The sequence below is a fragment of the Ranitomeya imitator genome, chromosome 6, assembly GCF_032444005.1.
Source record: "Ranitomeya imitator isolate aRanImi1 chromosome 6, aRanImi1.pri, whole genome shotgun sequence".
Classification (NCBI taxonomy): domain Eukaryota; kingdom Metazoa; phylum Chordata; class Amphibia; order Anura; family Dendrobatidae; genus Ranitomeya; species Ranitomeya imitator.
The window spans coordinates 38,102,463-38,121,137 of record NC_091287.1 but is presented as its reverse complement, the minus strand read 5'-3'; the positions used below and the strand labels follow the sequence as shown (position 1 = coordinate 38,121,137).

The 18,675-nt window shown below is 43.2% G+C and overlaps 1 protein-coding gene across 1 annotated transcript in view; it reads left to right on the top strand.

Moving 5' to 3' along the window:
- Positions 1-10,245, top strand: part of C1QL3 (complement C1q like 3) — a 58,807-nt gene extending 48,562 nt beyond the window's left edge. Inside the window, exon 2 of the mRNA XM_069732441.1 lies at positions 9,427-10,245. Within this exon, the coding sequence (XP_069588542.1) occupies positions 9,427-9,606 (180 nt within the window). The 3' untranslated portion in view covers positions 9,607-10,245. The remainder of the gene's footprint in view (positions 1-9,426) is intronic.
- Positions 10,246-18,675: the final 8,430 nt, after the last annotated feature.

Below are 18,675 nucleotides of genomic sequence, written 5' to 3'. Positions count from 1 at the left end.
AACAAAGTATCAAGCGGTGATCATAGATAGAGCAAAGATGTTCCAAGCTGCCTCTTAGTTTCTAAAGAAGGAGGCAAAATATAGTTTCTTAAGGTTGAAACAAGAAACAATTCCACCAGGATCAACCTATAAACCCTCCACATTGATCCCTATGAGGCAGAGGCTTATTGCCACATATTAGGGGAAATTTCCTTCCCGCCTCCACAAGGCAATCAGACTAGTTCCTTGGATCAGCGTCTCATCATCCGGCAGAGAGTTTCATAGTCTCACTACTCGTAAAGTAAAGAATAAATAGTCCAAAGAAGGTATAAAGTGGTTGGCACTACCGTTGCACCTCCTGAAATAGTGCACTCCTGTTTAATAAAAGTAACACGCTGCAGCCAAAAATTACCCCAATCTTCGGGTGCCGACCCAAGAAAAAACAACAGTACTAAATGTCCATGCAAAGAGAATGAAGGGTGGCACTCACCAGAATAAAATCCTCCAACGTTTTATTGAGTCACCTTTAAAACATCTTCGGATAAGCAGTGGGACAGTGGACAATGGAGCGTGAGGACGACGGCCGTTTCGCGCAAATGCGCTTCTACGGGTCCTGTTAGAGCGCATTTGCGCGAATCAACAGTCCTCACACTCCATTGTTCACTGTCCCACTGCTTATCCGAAGATGTTTTAAAGAATAAATAGCATCACTGCTCCTACGGTGAAGAATTCATAATTGCACTGTTCTTACAGTAAAGAATCCATAGTCTCACTGCTTGTATAATAAAGAATCCATAGTAAATATTTCATAGGTTCACTTCTTGTACAGAAACACCAGAGAACATACGGAGTCTAAGTCCCATTTATCCAGAAATATAGGTACAAATCTTTATTAGTAAGACCATAAATTACAAAACAGGTACACATAATACATCATAAATTGTTACAGACATATAATACTCAGAAAGGAACCAAAGGGCAGCACTGAAAAAAGTCACTGCGAGGCGGCAGCTCCTATGAATCCCTGCCAGTTATAAAATCTTAAAGTGCCAGTAGTGCATCATGTAAGGGTGAAAGACACCAAATGAACCAGATGGCTAATTCTCTATCCGTTAACCTCCCATAGTGGGATACTACGTGCCAAGTGCGGCTACTACCATACTCAGTCAGGTTCAATGTCTCTTACCTCAGACTCAGACTGCCCCCTGACGAAGCCGATGCGAAACGCGCGTTGGGGCCGCGGCGGTGACCCTGGTATCCCTGTCCCATGGGTAAGAGACATTGAACCTGACTGAGTATGGTAGTAGCCGCACTTGGCACGTAGTATCCCACTATGGGAGGTTAACGGATAGAGAATTAGCCATCTGGTTCATTTGGTGTCTTTCACCCTTACATGATGCACTACTGGCACTTTAAGATTTTATAACTGGCAGGGATTCATAGGAGCTGCCGCCTCGCAGTGACTTTTTTCAGTGCTGCCCTTTGGTTCCTTTCTGAGTATTATATGTCTGTAACAATTTATGATGTATTATGTGTACCTGTTTTGTAATTTATGGTCTTACTAATAAAGATTTGTACCTATATTTCTGGATAAATGGGACTTAGACTCCGTATGTTCTCTGGTGTTTCTATATAATATTGGAGTGTCCTCTATTGAATGTTTATCTTGGTCTTGTCGCTTTAACACAGTACTATTAGGATGTGTAAAAGACCAAGTACTTTGGTGTCCATTGTGGGATGGTTTTATTATATCACTTCTTGTACAGTAAATAATGAGTGTTTGAACAGCTTACAGTGAAGAATTTATAATCTCACTGTTTTACAGTAAAGAATCCATAGTCTCACTACTTGAACAAAAAATAATCCATAGACTCATTCCTTGTTCAATAAAGAATCAATAGTTCCATTGCATCTACAGGTAATAATTCATATTTTAACTGCTCTTAGAGTAAAGAATCCATAGTCTCAGTAAAGAATTCATAGTTCCCCTGGTTCTATAGTATAGAATTCAGAGTTCCACTGTTTTAGAGTAAAGAATCTATAATATCATATCTCTAACAGTAAAGCACATAGAAAATACATTGCTTGAACAGTAAAGAATCCAGTCTCACTGCTTGTATTATAAATGATCTTTGTCAGCCTTCAGCCTTCCCCTGCTAGATGTAGAGGATGTTCCCTTTTCACCGCACATCCCTAGGTGTAAAATGATCATTATACAGATCTCTGTACTGTCCCATCATAAATTTGTACATTGTAATAAGATCGTCGCTAAGTCTTCGTTTTTCCAAACTGGTTAACCCCAATTTTGATAACCCGTCTTCTGCAGGTCACCTGTTCCCTTAATAACCTTGGTCGCTCTTCTTGGTCGCACTAGTGACTTGTATGGAGGCAAAACTATGATCTTGTCATGCCATCTCTGGCTCTTTTTATGCATCCCATCATTTTATTTTCCTTGGCAGCAGCTGCCTGGCACTGGTCACTAAAGCTGAGTGTGCTGTCGTCAACCCATACACCCAAATCTTTTTCAGTTGTCATATAGTTGCCGTTTTAGTTCCTATAGGCAGTGATCCCTTTAAGCTGAATGGCCGGCACAGTTTACCACCCGCCTGTACCCCACACTGAGGGGACGTCTGATCCTCCGCTCTCTCCTGTGAGCGATCACACAGAACTTAGGCCCCATCAATTCATCAATGCGTTTGCTCTTTTTTTTCGGGAGTGAAACATTTCTAATAGTGGCTTTTATGTTTGCTTCCCTTCCCTTGCCCACCAGGGATGTCGCTGATTTTAAAACATTTACTAGTCTGGACCACAAGAGATTCAGCCATAAACGTCTTCTCTGCCCCGGAGCAACACAAATCTGGCCATCAAGCCCTTTACTGTTCTTACACAACAGGGATATTGGCGTAAATACTGTAAAATGGCTGATTTCACACTCACGCCGAGACGACTTATAGGGGACATCGTCTACAGGGAGAATATCACACCGCAGGTAAAGCTGAGGGCACATATTGCATAGCTGTCAGCCGGACCACCAGGCACAAGGGGGCATTCTTTGCATCTGGAGGAGAGAAGGTTTTTCCACCAACATAGAAGAGGATTCTTTACTGTTAGGGCAGTGAGAATCTGGAATTGCTTGCCTGAGGAGGTGGTGATGGCGAACTCAGTCGAGGGGTTCAAGAGAGGCCTGGATGTCTTCCTGGAGCAGAACAATATTGTATCTTACAGTTATTAGGTTCTGTAGAAGGACGTAGATCTGGGGATTTATTATGATGGAATATAGGCTGAACTGGATGGACAAATGTCTTTTTTCGGCCTTACTTACTATGTTACTATGTTACCATTAGTCTACAGCTGTCTCCCCCCACTCCGCCACAGACACGCATACATACACACACTTACACATACCCACACACATACACCCTGTTCCAAATTATTATGCAAATTGGATTTCGGTGTCATAACTATGTAATTGTTTTGTTTTTCAAATAAACTCGTGGATGGTATTGTGTCTCAGGGCTCAATGGATCACTGAAATCAATCTTCAACACATGTGATAATTAGTTTTCCAGGTGATTCTAATTAAAGGAAAACTACTTAAAAATTATATTCCACATTATCAAGCAGGTCACAGGTTTCAAGCAATATGGGAAATAAAAAGGATCTCTCTGCTGCTGATAAGTATTAAATAGTGTAATGCCTTGCAATGAAAACATTAGATATTTCACAAAAACTTAAGAGTGATCATCATACTCTGAAGAGATTTGTGACTGAAACAGAGCACAGACAGAGTTCATGCAGATAAAGGCATAATGAGGAAGGTTTCTGCCAGACAAACTCATTGGATTAAGAGAGCAGCTTCCAAACTACCATTACAAAGCAGCAAACAGATATTTGAAGCTGCTGGTGCCTCTGGAGTCCCTTGAACCTCAAGGTGTAGGATCCTTCAAAGGCTTGCTGTGGTGCATAAACCTACTATTAGGCCACCCTTAAACAGTGTTCACAAGCAGAAACGGTTGCAGTGGGCCCAGACATACATGAAGACTAATTTTCAAACAGTCTTGTTTACTGATTAGTGTCGAGCAACCCTGGATAGTCCAGATGGATGGAGTAGTGGATGGTTGGTGGATGGCCACCATGTCCCAACAAGGCTGCGACGTCAGCAAGGAGGTGGAGGAGTCATGTTTTGGGCCGGAATCATGGGGAAACAGCTGGTAGGGCCCTTTAAGGTTCCTGAAGGTGTGAAAATGACCTCTGCAAAGTATATAGAGTTCCTGACTGACAACTTTCTTCCATGGTATAAAAAGCAGAAACGTGCCTTCAGGAGCAAAATCATCTTCATGCTGACAATGCCCCATCTCATGCTGCAAAGAAACCTCTGAGTCATTGGCTGCTATGGGCATAAAAGGAGATAAACTCATGGTGCGGCCACCATCTTCCCCTGACCTCAACCGTACAGAGAAGCTTTGGAGTATCATTAAGAAAAAGATCTATGAGGGTGGGAGGCCGTTCACATCAAAACAGCGGCTCTGGGAGGCGATTCTGACTTCATGCAAAGAAATACAAGCAGAAACTCTCCAAAAACTCACAAGTTCAATGGATGCAAGAATTGTGAAGGTGATAGCAAAGAAGGGGTCCTATGTTAACATGTAACTTGGCCTGTTAGGAGGTTTTGGAGTTAAATAGCTTTTTTGTTCAGTGAATGTGACCTCCTAATGCTGCAAATTCCACAAATGAGCATTTTCAGTTCTTTAAAACAGATCAAATGTATAGAAATTCTATTGTGCCTAATAATTAGGAACAGTGCATTGTGAGTTTTTAGTCATTTTGGAGATTATACTGTCACCATTGGGAGGTTTCTTCAATAAAATTCGATGTATAATCTAACGGGTGATGACTTTTATTAGACTGACTGTCATTTGCACCGACCATTTAGGAAAATCCGAGAAAAATATCATTTGCATAATAATTTGGAACATGGTGTACGCACCTATACAGTATACGTACACACTAGCAAACATACACACATCTACAATACACACATGCACTTATACACACACGTACTCGCACATACCTACACACATACACATACCCACACACACCTACACACGCAGACACTTACACATACCCATACACACCTATAGACATACACATACATCTACACACACACCTGAAGACACACACCTTCTTGCACACATATATGGAGCGCCCCCATGGGCAGTGGGGTACTCGGTACCGGGTCCTTCGGTTCACAGGGGGATGTCACGGTGGCGGACCCGGTCCGTGGCCCTCGGGACGTCCGTGTAAAAGGGAAAGGTCTTTAAATGGGAAATGTTCATGACGCCACCTGTGGTGTTCGGTCAGGGTGACCGACGCTGCCTTAGGGGGGTCCGCTGGGGTGATGTTATGGCAGCTAGATGGTATACCTTCCCACAGGTGAAGTGTGTCCCCAGGGCTTCCCGGTGTGTAGATGGTAGATGGTGAGAGGCGAAGAGAAGAACGAGGACACAAGGTTGCAGTCTCTTTACCTTTACTGTAGACTTCAGCATCCACAGTCCAGAGCACCAGAGATCACAGGGCAGGCAGAGTCCGGCCGGTTTGGAGGCAAATCCAGAGTCCCCTTATCCAGGTAGAAATCAGTAGCCTTCCTCTAGCTCCGTGGTGTTGTAGTACCTTACTGCTAAGCGTCTCATAAGGTCCTCACAGATGTTGTAGATGTTATGTTTCTCTCTCTGTCCCCCAGATGGATAGGACAAATCCATATGACCGGTGCGACAGTTGCGTCGTGTTGTGGCGGACCGTCGCCACCAAAAAACGTTGCATGTAATGTTTTTTGGTGCGTCGTTACCGTCTTTTCCGACCGCACATGCGCGGCCAGAACTCCGCCTCCGCCTCCCCACACCTCACAATGGGGCAGCGGATGCGTTGAAAAACAGCATCCGCTGCCCCCGTTGTGCGGCGCTTCCACAGTATGCGTCGGTGTGCCGCAACGACCCTAGTGTGAAAGTAGCCTAAGGCTGCCGTCACACGTTCAGTATTTGGTCAGTATTTTACATCAGTATTTCTCAGCCAAAACCAGGAGTGGGTGATAAATGCAGAAGTGGTGCATATGTTTCTATTATACTTTTCCTCTAATTGTTCCACTCCTGGTTTTGGCTTACAAATACTGATGTAAAATACTGACCAAATACTGCTAGTGTGACCGCAGCCTAATAAAAAAAAGTTAAGTTGCCTTTTGCACTTCATATATTCTGGCATTTGCTTATTGGCATAGTTTTCAGGACGGCACGATCGTTCTGCTTTCTGTGGATAATTTGATTGCTATTTGCTACGATCATTTGTCCATAGATTTAGATATTATTGGTGTCTATTTGGGTTACTGCACCCTATGTCTACGTTTTCTAGGCCTCTCATTTTTCGGGTTTGTTTAATTGCTTTTATCCGTGTTTTGTTTGTTTTATGCTTATGGAGCGCCTGCTAGGACCGTGGGGTACTCGGTACCGGGCCGGTTCTTAAAGGGGTGGTCACAGTGGCAGTGACCCAGTCTGTGGCCCTGGGCGTCCAGTAAAAGGGGATGAGTGGAAGTGGAGAATAAGGCTATAAAGGACCATTTTTGTCACGCCACCTATGGTATTCGGCCAGGGATGGCCGACACTCCTTAAAGAGGTCCACCGGGGCTGATGGAGTTGCAGCAGAGTTGGTACAGCTCCCCACAGGTAGAGCTTAGTCCCCAGGTACAGTTGGTAAGAGGGATGATTGACGGTGGGGTGCAGGACTGAGGGTGCAGGAAATAACTGAAGGACATAGGGATAGCAGTTTCCTTTATCTTTTACTGATGAAATACAGGTACAGTCCAGGGTACAGGTAGCAGTTGGTGATGGGGTGCGGGCAGCCTGGAAACAGCTTCGGATCCACCTAGCCAGGTGGGTTCGGAGGCCTTCCTTCTGCGCTTTGTACTCTCTGTCCCTTGCTGCCTGAAGCTCTGCACAAGTTCCTCTCAGTGTCTGTACTTCCAATCCATATGGCTGACAGCCTGAGCCTGTCTTGGGCACTGCCTCCTCACTGGCAGCCCCAGGCTCCTGACCTGCTGTGTTGCCTCCGGATGTCAGTTGGGGCCAGTAGACTTGGAATTTCCTGCCCTCCGGATTCGGTGGCTGAGTATGCAATCCTCTCACCACCACGGACTCCTGTGTCCGGTATCTTTACGCTTTATCTTTGTGTGAGCCCAATCGCAGCTCCAGACCCCAGGCTCCTCACATGCTTCCTCTCCCTTCACTGTCTCACACTAAACTCCCTAACCTCGCCTCCAGACCAGAACTTATAGGGAAGCTACCCTGAAACCGGGTTTAGAGCTCCCCCTTCTGGTCTGGAGTTAGGAAGGCGTTGTATGTTTGTATTACCTGATTAGGGAATCCCTCCTTGTATCCAGGCATGACATCACCCCCCCACATGAGGAAGGCAATTACACTGGCATTGTGGCAACCGGACTCCTGTGGTGCCACACTTACAATGAAATAACAATCTATATATATATTTGGATGTGCACTTTTTTGTTGTGTACTTCCTTCTCTGATTTCTACACACAGACTCACATACACACACTGAGCTGTTACTTCCTATAACTTCCTGTTGGTCACATGGATATTAGCAATATACTGATGGATACCCTATATATTTGCATAGAATTATTATCTCAGCATGCTCTCATCAGTGCAAAGGTCATTATGAAGGGAAAGAGAGGAAGTGAGCTGTGACATCACCTATTGTGAATGGTGGATCCTGTGTTATCTACTGTATATAGAGGTGTTATCAGTCATTGTACAGGAGGAGGAGGTGAGCTGTGACATCACCTATTGTATATGGTGGATCCTGTGTTATCTACTGTATATAGAGGTGTTATCAGTTATTGTACAGAAAGAGGAGGTGAGCTGTGACACCACCTATTGTGAATGGTGGATCCTGTGTTTTCTACTGTATCTAGAGGTATTATCAGTCATTGTACAGGAGGAGGAGGTGAGCTGTGACATCACCTATTGTGAATGGTGGATCCTGTGTTTTCTACTGTATCTAGAGGTATTATCAGTCATTGTACAGGAGGAGGAGGTGAGCTGTGACATCACCTATTGTGAATGGTGAATCCTGTGATATCTACTGTATATAGAGGTGTTATCAGTCATTGTACAGGAGGAGGAGGTGAGCTGTGACATCACCTATTGTGAATGGTGGATCCTGTGTTATCTACTGTATATAGAGGTGTTATCAGTCATTGTACAGGAGGAGGAGGTGAGCTGTGATATAACCTATTGTGAATGGTGGATCCTGTGTTATCTACTGTATATAGAGGTGATATCAGTTATTGTACAGAAGGAGGAGGTGAGCTGTGACATCACCTATTGTGAATGGTGGATCCTATGTTGTCTACTTTTAATCAGTCATTTATCAGTCATTGTCATCCTGTGTTTAATGATAACGAGACTGCTGAAAAGTCCTTTTTACAGAACAGGAAGTTGAGTCTAGTATTAAGCTTAGTGGCCTTGGTGAAATTCTCAAGATTTCAGATTTTCTTTTTATAAAACTAGTGATATGAAAAATTTTAAAAACAAGCAAAACCTTCAGACATAAAAGTTACAACTAAGAGTATGCCAGCCCATCAGGGCTCGTGCTTCTACTATTGATACTGGATAACATGATGGTTCAGTGATCTTCATTATAATTCGTACTGCTAGTGAGAACAGTGACTGATTGGTTGCACCATAGATGAACCAAATAAAGTGTTTACAGTTCTGATTGTTTAGCTCTAAAGTTAATAAAGTAATGTATAGTTACTGAAATTGAATATAATTCCAAAAATTGTTTTCTTTTTGCCTTCCTTCATTACTTTTTTCCTTTAGTTTTTTTTTTTTAATCAATTCTCATGAATACTGAGTATATTTCCATCATGTATGTCAAATATTTATTCTTTTTAACATTTGTACCTGGATTCAGGCTGTCTAGCAGCTGCAAATCATGTAGCTGCAGGGACTCAAACATAATCTATGAGCACGCCCAAGATACTCAGAGAACACCCGAGCATGCTCGGAAATCGCGAGTAACAAGCACACTCGCTCATCACTAGTACTGATCCATCACTGCCATCATCTGTACTCCTATTGAGTATATCGTGATATCAATGCAGGGAAATAGACTGGGGAACAGCCTTGGTTTCGATGCTGCTTACATTCCTTTTTTTTTTACAGGACAGAAAACAAATCCTCCAATAAAGTGACTTGCAAAGTTGTCCAAAATAATTTAAAAATAAATAATAAAAGTTTAGTTACTATTTTAGTACTTTTCACCATGTAAAAAAATGAAAAGACGGCGTCCGAGTCATTCTATCCCTATAAACACTGATATTACGTTGGATTTCTGTCCATTTGCCGCTTGATTCATTCTTGTTCTTTTCTCGCGCAGGTGCGGGCTAGCGCAATCGCACAGGATGCTGACCAGAACTACGACTATGCCAGTAACAGTGTGGTCCTACACCTAGAGCCCGGCGATGAAGTATATATAAAACTGGATGGTGGCAAAGCCCATGGCGGTAACAATAACAAATACAGCACATTCTCGGGATTTATCATCTACGCTGACTGAGGATACCGCGCCGATGGAGAGAGACTCGTATCTGCCCATACGGAGCCCCGTCGTGACAGATTCTTTGGGCTACAGACTCTTAAAGTGCTGGAAAGACACTTCTTATTATGGACCCTATACAGTATGGAGATCCACCGCTACCTAATTAACCTCTGTACACCTCAACAACCTATACATTATACATATATACATATATGTCGTACAAGTTACACAGATGTGACACCCCTTACCACCAAAGCCAAAATTCCCCGACTGTGCCCGTGTGAATGAAATCCTATACAATGCCCATTTTATATACAAAAAAAAAAAGATAAAAAAAGAACCCTAAGTATATGGTATCAGTATCCTATATCCTCGCTGTTATACCCATGTGTCCGCTTTGGACTTTGTGAGTTGCCTGCCGGTGTTACGCTTGGACTTCATTAGTGCTCTGGCGAGCGGGGGGTCGTCCTCGTTTACTTTTGAGAGGGCCAAGTATGGGGACAAAGGCGGAAGAGCCGGAGAGAGACCGATGGGAGGAAAGATGATAAAACTGTGAAGCTCCTATATATTCTGTTAATCACATTTTAAATGCATATATTGAAAAAATGAGAAGCGTCTACACCCGTTCATATAAAGTTTATATTTAATACTCAGAAAGCGCCTCGTTTTATTCTATAGCCGATGCATATAGTAATAACTTATGTACTAATAATCCTGGAGGCTAGTGGGTGGGTGGGTGTGTGTGGGGGTAATTGAAGTTGCTGGGCCATAATGCAAAATTTGTAATAGCTCCTTCCATCATTTATCATGTATTAGTTGTCAAGGTCAGTACAAGCTTCCTTCTTAGTGCACAGTGACAGTGCACTCTCTTGACCGACTCTAATGAGAAGCGGTGAGCCGGTAAGAGAGTAACATAGTAACATAGTTATTAAGGTTGAAGGAAGACCTTAAGTCCATCTAGTTCAACCTATAGCCTAACCTAACATGCCCTAACATGTTGATCCAAAGGAAGGCAAAAAAAAACCCATGTGGCAAACTGTGCACTGTCAATGTACATTGTAAGGATAGAACCAAGCAAAGACTAGCCCTGACCCTGAAAGTGCCATCTGTTTCATGGGCAGGGCTGGTCTATGCTTGCCTCATATTCTCTCCTAACAATGTGCAATGACAGTGTGCTTTTTTACCGGATCGTCACTTCTATTTAGAGTCGGTCAAGGGAGCGCACTGTCACTGTGCACGAAGAAGAATATCATACAGTAAGAAGAGGTGATGCTGAGCATACATCGGAATTGGCAACCAACACATGCTTAGTAGAGCAGGGTCTAGCCCAACCCCAGCAACAGACTTCACTGATGACGCTGGGAGGGGGAAGGGGTTGCTGTAATAACCACAGCGTCTGAGACCTGATGACATTTTTTTTTGAGTATCTAAGAATGCACTTGGGAATTCTAGAACAAGGCATCATCAAAATGAAAGCAGGTAAATAAATAAATAAATCCGTTAGATTAGAGAGAAGGGCAGGGACTTTTTAATTAAACCATATTAAAAAAAAAAATTATATTATTAAAATTGATAGAGACATTTAGGATGAAAATCAATATTAGTTTCAGACCAATCCTTTCAGGAATTAAAGAGGACCTGTCACCAGGTTGAAAGTGTCCAGTTTTCTCTCTTATTTTATTTTCGCAGCTCTCCTGAGCATTCAGGCTTTTATTTGTTTTTCCAACCCTGCCCTATGGTTCCAGGAATATGGCTCTTTTTATTTACTGCTTATTTTTATGGAAGCGTGGCTCACAGGCCAATAATAATGCAGAACAGTCTAAAGCCACGCCCCTGAGGATCCTGTTAGCCACGCCTCCTTAGCAATAACCATTAAAAACTAGCATTTAATGAAAAAGCTGAAATGATATTTGAAGGGCCGCCATTCTCACAAATAAAATGCAATAAGTTACATAAGAAATAGAGCCAAGATCTGTTGGAACAACATTTTGTTGCTGGGTGAAAACTCTCTGGACACTGTAATTGCGTCCATTATTATATGTCATCCAGTATTGGATATCCACAATATTGATCCAAAGGACGACTTGGGATTTTTCTTTATTTTTGCTAAAATATTGTATAGCACTGAGTGAAACCCTATAAAGGAAGGTCTGGAAATGAAGCCTCAGAAACAAAGGCTTTGGAGAATTTTTCATGTCTGTACAGAACTTTGATCGATATCCCACTGTCCTGGAAGGAGAAGCTGCCAGGTTATAATGCAGAAGTGCAGCTGAAAATTACTCTTCTGAGCCGACAGAGGAGATAGTCCAATGTTATTTTCAATGTTTTAATGAGGACAAGAAGTAGGTTGCCTTGTACGCAGCATCTTGCTGATTCATTTTATCGAGAGTTGTTTGCCCATTTTAGTTATTCTTTTCCAGATGCATATAAAATAACTGATGGAATAAGAGCCTCCATACTATCCAGCTTTTCTAGTGTTCTGAATGGCGAAATGTCTTGTTTTTAAGGGGGGTGGGTAGGATGCATCTGCTGCTAAGAGGTGCAAAGTGGCTATGAAACTGCTGTGAATAATTGTTAACTTGAGGGAAAACCTAAAATACACACTATTTCAATTGCATTATGTTAGATAAATAGGGCTAACATTCTGTGCTGGTAAAATCTTGATATATAAAGAGTTAAATCAAATTCTGTCTCCTTGCAGCCACCACTAGAGGGAGCTCAGGATCTTAATGCATACAAGTGCTCCCGAGCTCCCTCTAGTGGTGACCTGCAGCAGCAAAAAATGTAATTACTGCAATTTATTTATTAGTTTGAAAGTAAAATGGCCTTTAAGGTTTGATCTGCTTGAAACTAACAAAATCAGCCTTACTTCTATTACCACTCCACTGACCGTTGGGCCACTCTACTTTCAATCCGGTCAACCATTTTATAATGGAATATAGACATTTCATACGTTTTGATTAATGGATGTCTGGGCGCTAAGATGCCCATTGATTGCTACAATGAAGGAGCCGAAGTGCTCGGTTTAGCACTGCTCCCCTCCAAGACTGAAGGTGGGTTCAATATGTACATTAGTCAATCAGCCCAACTTCAATTCATTAGAAGAGAATTTTTTTTTTTTGTCTTAATGTTCGTTTTTACCATTTCGAACGAAGTAAAACATTGTATGTTTTGCAACAAAAATTGCGCAAAATTTCGGTCATAGATAAAATCAGTTCACTCAAGAGGGACACCTGGAAAGCCAAAAATCTCGCTCTCAATGGTGAAGTTAAAGAAAAAAAGAGACAAAAACAGACAGACAAATAAATAAAGAAACAAATAAAAAAAATGACTATAAGGAAAGGTGCAAACAAAAAAAGATCAATATGGTGATCTTAAAAAAAACAGGCATAAGACACACAAAAAAACCCCCAGAAAACAAAAGGCCCTAAATGTTTTTGGAGGTCTGTGTAAATTTTTGGCCAAAAAAAATTTCATCCCCGGGTTCTTAGGTGATACATGCTCAATTTATGATAAAATAATGTTCTGTTGTGTTTTGCAAGTCGCACTTTAAAGGTATAGTAATGTAAGTGGTTTTAGGGAGAATGCTGTTAGTTCTCGTATTATTTGGAGGTCTAGAGGTTTACTTGAGAGGTGGGTGAATAGGGGAGTGAAGATATTAATATTAACATTGCTGGTTATCATTTTAGTGCTGTAGAGCGAGAAATTAATAGTAATAACGAAGAGTTTGACAGTGCAATTCTTGGTTTGGTGAAAAAAAAACAAGTAAAGACCCTGGTGGTCTAGAGTTGTGAAGAAATAAATGGTAATACCCTTTGGTGGTCAAGAGTCAAAGTCGGAAAGATAATATCCATTGTGTCTAGAACGGTGAAAAAAATGTAGCATTAGCCCTGATAGTCAAGAATTGTTAAGAAATAAATGGTAATAGCCCTGGTGTCCAAGAGTCATGAAGGTTGAATCCCTGGTGTCTAGAATCGTGAACAAAGGTAGGTAATAACCTTGGTGGCATGAAAAGGCATCAAAGCTAAATGTTAATATTCCTAGATATGTGAATACATTCATGGTGAAGAAATACTGTAAAGGGTAATAACCCTGGTGGTCAAGAGTAATATCCCTTGTGTCTAAAGTGCTGTACAAATAACCCTGGTGTTCAGGAATCGTGAAGAAATAAATGGTAATAACCCAGATGGTGAAAAGTTCTGAAGGTTGAACGTGTCAAAAAAAATGGTGAACAAAAGTAGGTAATAACCCTGGTGGCCAAGAGTCATGAAGGCTCAATGTTAATATTCCTACTGGTGTGGAGAGAGGAATACATTAATTATAATCATCCTTGATGTCTAGAATTGTTGAGGGATGAATAATAATATAGCCGGTCTACAGTATTTCTGAGAACCCCGGCTCTTTATTGTGGTGATCTGGAAGGGAGGTGTTCTTGGGCCCCCGAATCAGTAGTGTAGCTACCGGTGGGGGCAGAGGACGCAGTTGCCCCTGGCCCCGCTTTCACAAGGGCTTACCCAGAGCTACCGCCACTCTAAACTCTATCGGCGTGTGAGCAGTGCGCCAATACAGCTCAACTCTGCGGCAGAGCGGGGAGAGACGATCTCCTTCCCTACCGCTCATCCTTAAGGATCTGTTGACCGCAGGTTGATTGGCAGGCACTGTACTGCCTTAAGGAGGATGCCTCTGACTGCGGTGCCCTCCCCTATCGCTAATATGGCACGCTCCTGCTCCTTCCCACCCACTATTAGGTAAAGGGGGTGGTTATTAAACGATGGGACCAATGAAAATGGGAAGTGTCTAGTACAGCTCCTTCCTGGTGCTTAAAAGGAGGCATTGCGCCGTTTCTCTTCCTCTTCCCGCTGTTCGGGACCCGGAGGTGCTTCGATCACCCTCCCTACCATTTTTATGGTTGTAGTTTTACGATTGTTAAAATAGGTTTTGTTTTTTTTCTAGAATTCAAGTCACAGCGGTAAATGAAAGGACACCTGGTTACGGCTCGTCGGCTGACTTGCCTGTGAATATGCAACAGGGCATTTGGTGGTGATCGCGCTTTAGTAACTTTAAGTGCCTTTCTAATGGTTGAAATAAATACTTTAATAAAGCGGTGACCCACCTTCACCCATCACTTCGTGCTATTGTTTTATTTGATATGGGGTAGTAGTGGGTTGGAAGGTGTGCCAGTCAGTTAATTCTGGGTCGCCGGAGTGTTAACCTGCGGTCTACAAAAAAGCAGGGAGACACACGGAAAAGGAGTGTGGTGAGGCGGCTGACTTCTCAGGATCCATGGTTAGGTGAATATAAGGGGGGCTACTGGGGTCATGCGTACAGTTTGAGGGGGCTATGCACACAATGTGGGGGGCTACTGTGGTGCCATGCATACAGTGTAGGGGGACTACTGGAGGCCATGCATACAGTGTAGGGGTTGGGCTACTGGGGGCCATGCAGTGTGGAGTGACTACTGGGGGCCATGCATAGTGTGGGGGACTACTAGAACACTGGTGGCCATGCATACAGTGTGGAGGGACTACTGGGGGCAAATGTATACAGTGTAGGGGGACTACTGGGGACCATGCATACAGTATGGGGGAATATTGGACTACTTGGACCAGGCACATAGTGTGTGGGGTCAAATGGGGGCCAAGCACAGGACTTCTGGGGGCCATATTACACTGTGGGGGACTACTGTGGGCCTTCTTACAGTGTGGGGGTACAACTGGTGGCCATCATACAGTGGAAGGGCTACTGGGGACCATGTTACAGTGGGGGGGGCTACTGGAGGCTTCATGCAGTGGGTATGGGCTACTTTGGGCCCCATCATACTGTGTATATGGGAGCATCATGCTGTGTAAAGGGGAACTATACAGGGGTATTTGGGACATTATGGGGGGCTATTGGGGGCCGTGCATACAGTGTGGGGGACTAATTCATAAAGTGTTTGTAGGGCTACTGTGGGGCCATGCATACAATGTGGAGGGCTATTGGAGGCCATGCATACAGTGTGAGGGAAGCTACTGGAGGCCATGCATACAGTGTAGAGGACTTCTGGAATACTGCAGCACCATGCTCAAAATCTGGGGGCCCTGCATACACTGTGGAGGCTACTGAGGGCCGTTGGTACAGTGTGAGTGGCTACTTGGGGCCATACATACAATGAGGAGGACTACTGGAATACTGCAGCACCATGCATACAATATGGGGGGCTTCAGGGGGACATGCATACAGTGTGGGTGACTACTGGGGTCAAGCATACAGTGTGTGGGGACTACTGGGGTCAAGCATACAGTGTATGGGGGACTACTGGGAACCACACATACAGTGTTGAGGGACTACTCGGGGCCATGCACACAGTGTGGGAGGAATATTGGACTACTTAGGGCCATGCAAGCAGTGTGTGGGGGACTACTGGGGGCCAAGCATACATTGTTGAGGGACTATGGGGGGTCACTATGGGGGACTATAGGGGCAATTATACAGTGAGGGGACTACAGGGGCCATCATGCAGTGCAGCGGGACTACTGGGGGCCATTTTACAGGGTGGTGGACTACTGAGAGCCATCATACAGTGGTGAATGTCATACGGTGTGGGGGAGCTACTTGGTGCTGTCATACAGTTGGAGGGGCTACTGTGGGGCCCATCATGCTGTACATCGGGAGATGTGGGCCTAGCATGCTGTGTACATGGGAGCTGTGGGGGGCCTCATACTGTGTAGAGGGGAACTATATATGGGGGGACTTGGGAAATTATTAAATTTCCCGAGGTGGCACTTAAGAAGCATAATTGTTATAGGGCACTAATGGTATTGAGAATCAACTGGAGTCATTTTTACTTTCTAGGGGCAAAATGTGGGCACTGTATTCTAGGACACAAAAGTGGCATTATTAGCAGGTAATGGGCACAGTGTTGGGTATTATTATGTTCCCCTATACCTATGCTTAGGCTGCACCACCGCCGTTGCAATCAGGGTTACCTGGTTAAGGGTCACTCAGGTGTCCCCCCTTTCCCCTCCCCCCCGGCCCACTCGAGCTGGACCCCTAGCTACTTCTCTGTCCTGAATAATTTGGTCTCATACCTCCTAAGTCTTAATAAATTTGAGACAAATCATGTGCTAAATACGTTTTTAAGATTGAGATAATTAAATAATTGATAATTAATTGTTGGTGCCCATGACTATAAATAGGAGATAATTTGCAACTTGTCTTTTTTTAAAATTCTCATTGGACCAAGCGCTATTTCAGAAGACCCCCGTAGACTGCAGTGAGACACACGAATTGCCGACTGATGAGCATTAGGTCTTATTTTGAGAAATTTACTCTTTCAGCGCCTTTTTTATGTTCCTCTTGCATCTTTCCTTGTACTTCCTCAATCTGCTCATACTCAACCTCCAATGCCATCAACACCCAGATAGGAGACCACCATGACCAAGATGGAGCCACCACCCCAAATGAAATTGCCAGCATAGATAAGTCTGGAAAGATGTTGCAGGATTTGGACAATCCCTCCAGGATACTGGATATACCCAAGTGGTAGCAGTTTTCCGTAATTAGGGGTTAATACCAAAATCAACAAATGTGGTAGTGTATGGTGAGACGAGACGTGTTGGTGAGGCTCCGCGGGGGAGGCACTTGTGACGGAGATGATCACACAGTATGATGCACAGTCCTTTCTCTTGCAGCACAACATACCAGAACGACTGCCCTTATGTGCCCATGTTAATAGCAATCTGGATACAGTAGACACAAAAAAATATAAACTGAGGCAATATGTGTATATTTTAGCAATTCTAGATAATGACCCATGGCACAGCCGTGGCATCACCATACGCTGGCTGGTAAGAAGCCCTGAACTACTGAAAAAATTCACTGCTGAACTGAATGGGTACTGGCAATATCCCTGGTGGCCTAGGGAAGTAAAAGGGTTAAATATCCAATCCCATCACTAAATGTCTAAGGTAGTGATGTAATACCACTCATTGTCTAGGGTACTGATAGGGTTGATTATAATACCACTCGTGGTCTAGTGTAGTTATTGGAAATTAATCCCTGGTGGTCTAGAGTGGTGTTTGTCTGGGGGGGGGGGGGGGGGTTGCTACAATAGCCTTGTAGTAATGGTTTTGTTATAATATCCCTGGTGATGTGGAGTAGTAAAGGTTTTTTTTTAATAACCTTGGTGTTCTAGAGTAGTGAAAAAGGTTGGATATAATATCCTTAACAGTCTAAGGTAGTGATGGAGCTGATATCCCTTGAGGTCTAGAGGAGTAAGCATTTACTATAATAGCCCTGGTGGTGCTGGGGAATCATGGAGTTGATTATGCTATTGTATCTCTAGTGGTCTAGGGCTAATGATAAGGTTGGGATCCCTGGAGGTGTAGAGTAGCGAAAATGTTAAAACTCCACCAGCACTTAGGATGATGGCTGCAGGAGGCACAAACTACAGCCCTCTTTTTGCTTATGCCTCCCAAGATCATCACCTGTCTGCCAATCACAGAAAATCTCTGATTTCTCCAGTAGTGAAAGGGTTGAGTGTAATATCTCTCATGATCTTGGGTAGTGATAATGGTCTAGAGTAGTAAGGATTTATTATATCCCTGGTGGTCTAGGGGAATCGTGGGGTTGATTATAATGCTATATCTTTAGTGATCTAACATTGATATCCCTGGTGGTCTGGAATAGTAGGGGGTTTGTTATTATATCTGTAGTAGTCTATAATAGTAAAAAAACATTTTTGATAATATCCTTGATAGTCTAGAATGGTAATGGGTCTAAGGTAATGATAGAGTAGAGTAATTATTTTTCTAATATCCCTGGTGGGCTAGAGTAATTTTTTATAATATACCTGATGGGCTAGAGTGATTTTTTTTATAATATCCCAGGTGGGCTAGAGTATTTATATATATATATATATATATATATATATATATATATATATATATATATATATATATATATATATTATCCCATTTGGGCTAGAGTAGTGAAGTGATTAAACCCCAGCAGCAGTTATGATGAAGGCTGCAGAATGCACAGACTACTACTTTCCTCCCTCCTTCCTCCCAGGATCATCACCTTTCAGGCAATAGTAGGGAGTAG